The following is a 300-nucleotide window of genomic DNA, read 5'->3' as shown; positions in this document are numbered from 1 at the left end:
TGCAGGAGAGCCGGCAGCAGCCAGCACAGAGCCCGGTGCCCGCAGCAGCCTGCGCCCCCCGGTACCCACCGCCCGCTGCTCCGCCCGGGGCTGCTGTCCCAGCTGTCCCAGCCCTCCCCTGCTCACTGTGTCAGGCCTTTGGGTCAGCTTCAGGATGCCCCCGAGCACCAGGCTGGGCATCCCCAGGCTCTGACTCTCCAGATAGGCAGGGAAGATCTCCAGGGCCAGGTCCAGCACAACACCAAGGTTGGGGAGGTCCAGCATCTGCAACACAGGCAGCAGGGGCTGGCTCCACCCCAC

The 300-nt window shown here is 68.7% G+C and overlaps 1 protein-coding gene across 1 annotated transcript in view; it reads right to left on the bottom strand.

Moving 5' to 3' along the window:
- Positions 1–126: 126 nt before the first annotated feature.
- Positions 127–300, bottom strand: part of LOC104397812 — a gene marked incomplete at its 3' end in the record, with an annotated part of 25977 nt that continues 25803 nt past the window's right edge. Inside the window, 1 exon segment of the mRNA XM_010007824.1 lies at positions 127–264. Within this exon segment, the coding sequence (XP_010006126.1) occupies positions 127–264 (138 nt within the window).

The sequence above is a fragment of the Chaetura pelagica genome, unplaced genomic scaffold (genome assembly GCF_000747805.2).
Source record: "Chaetura pelagica isolate M959 unplaced genomic scaffold, ChaPel_1.0 scaffold562, whole genome shotgun sequence".
Classification (NCBI taxonomy): domain Eukaryota; kingdom Metazoa; phylum Chordata; class Aves; order Apodiformes; family Apodidae; genus Chaetura; species Chaetura pelagica.
Note: the sequence above shows the minus strand (reverse complement) of the source record. Positions and strands in the feature narration are given on the sequence as shown.